This window comes from Hevea brasiliensis, chromosome 10 (assembly GCF_030052815.1).
Source record: "Hevea brasiliensis isolate MT/VB/25A 57/8 chromosome 10, ASM3005281v1, whole genome shotgun sequence".
NCBI lineage: Eukaryota > Viridiplantae > Streptophyta > Magnoliopsida > Malpighiales > Euphorbiaceae > Hevea > Hevea brasiliensis.
The window spans coordinates 99,897,189-99,899,072 of NC_079502.1; the positions used below are offsets into that span (position 1 = coordinate 99,897,189).

The following is a 1,884-nucleotide window of genomic DNA, read 5'->3' on the forward strand; positions in this document are numbered from 1 at the left end:
TAGTACCATAACCAACTGCCAATACAGCATGATTTAGCACTGATCCACAATCTTTTTTAAAAATACCATCTCTGTAGAATCTAAAGTTATCTGTAGATGCTTCAATAGCAACAGATACTGGCTGCTTGGCCACTGCCCTCATCAGGGATTCCTCGGAATAGATGGGAACATTTTGGTAGCCGCTGAGTTTAACCTCAGTATAACCTGCACTTGCTTTATTACAAGGGTACTGCGTATGTTCGACGAAGGGGTAATTTTTTTCACTGGTTATGCCACCATTGGCTATTATATACTCAAATGCATCTCGCATTAAACCACCCCCACAACCATGCGACAAAGGGTCACAATCCAAAAGCTGCTGCTCCGATAAATCCAGTGGTACATGTTTATTTATCAGGTGCATTGACTCAACGGCTGCCACTGCTGAGAAAGCCCAACAACCTCCTGCATGCATTTTTCCCAAAAATAAAGAATTAACAGAAATAAAACATATGCATGCCAAATATATATATATAATAAAATCATTTTGTCCCGTACCACAACTGCCTTGAGACTTCACAGATGTAACGGCTCCTCTTGCTCTCCAGTCCACTGAATCAGGGACACCAATCATGCTTTCATATTTAAAGGATGTCACATTTCTTGAACCTGTTTGATGAGAAGGCTTATACCCAAGATATAATTTTTTAAACTCTTCACGGGTTAGGTCTGCGAATTGGTTAATACTTAGATTATAGGATCTATCCCCAGCAGCATTGAAGGACTCTATAAACTCAACATTTTCTTTGAATATTCGAAAGCGTTTTTGATGCTCCTCAGCATCTTCATAAACCTTTCCATGTTTTGCCATCCACTGTTCATGTCTCTTGGACATGGCTAGTAGTGATTGTTGAAGTTGACGAGGGATAACTTGATTAATCCAGAAAGCCAAAATGAAGAGAGCAAACAAGCATTGCTTTTGACATAATGAAGCTGCCATCATCGCTTTTGATATTGAATGAGGTGCGAGTATACTCCAGAAGTTTATAGAGAGAATTGTGAGGAAAATATTTAAAATCTGAACAGCCTCCTGATTTTGTTTATTGTTAAAATACTGGTAAAGATTTTTAGAGATCATAATATTTATAAATCTCAACAAGATGATACTATGTCATATATATATATATATATATATATATATATATATATATATATATATATATATATATTAAAACCCAAATCTGCCAAATGATTGACAATCTGATATAATACACAAAATCTTTTAACCATTAATCAAATTGCAGATTACACATTTGGATTCTATGTTTTGGTTGTTTATTTAAATAGTGTAGCCATGAGGTACTGCCATTAATTAGAATTTGCGCAGGATGGATATTGACACTTTGTTTTCTTTAATGCTCAATTTCAAGATTTATTAGTTTCATAAATGAATGCTTGATGAATAATTTGTTAGTTTCCACTCTCTTGGTTATAAATGATACTGTTAACAAAATGATCTGAAAAACTTGCATTAATGGGATTACCAGGAGGCACTCAAAAGAAAGCAGTGAAACAGAGAAAAGAAGCAGAGCATACTAAGGCAATGCAACCCACCTGCTTGTTAAGCTATAAAACTGCAAACTCAAAAATGAATAATACCTTAATTATATTGGTAAAAAAAAAAGCAATAACAAGATTCAACATTATAAATTCATGTAAATATCTTGTTCTGAAAAACAAGCGCAATCCAAGACATATACTAAGAACTTTCTCAACATCATCATATGAAATGTTCATCTAATGAAAGGAATGGTAGCAGCCGAAGTTATTCCACAAATGCCGGCTTTGCCATCCCTTGCTATTCTCATATATCCTCCCTCTCCCCAATGTTCTCCCCAAGAATTC

General features: G+C 35.1%; 1 protein-coding gene across 1 annotated transcript in view; it reads right to left on the reverse strand.

Moving 5' to 3' along the window:
* LOC110647533 (senescence-specific cysteine protease SAG12-like) overlaps positions 1–1,008 on the reverse strand; it is an 8,169-nt gene extending 7,161 nt beyond the window's left edge. Inside the window, exons 1-2 of the mRNA XM_021801427.2 lie at positions 538–1,008; positions 7–444 (exon numbers count right to left, since the gene is read on the reverse strand). Coding sequence (XP_021657119.2) covers positions 7–444; positions 538–982 — 883 coding nt within the window. The 5' untranslated portion in view covers positions 983–1,008. The remainder of the gene's footprint in view (positions 1–6; positions 445–537) is intronic.
* Positions 1,009–1,884: the final 876 nt, after the last annotated feature.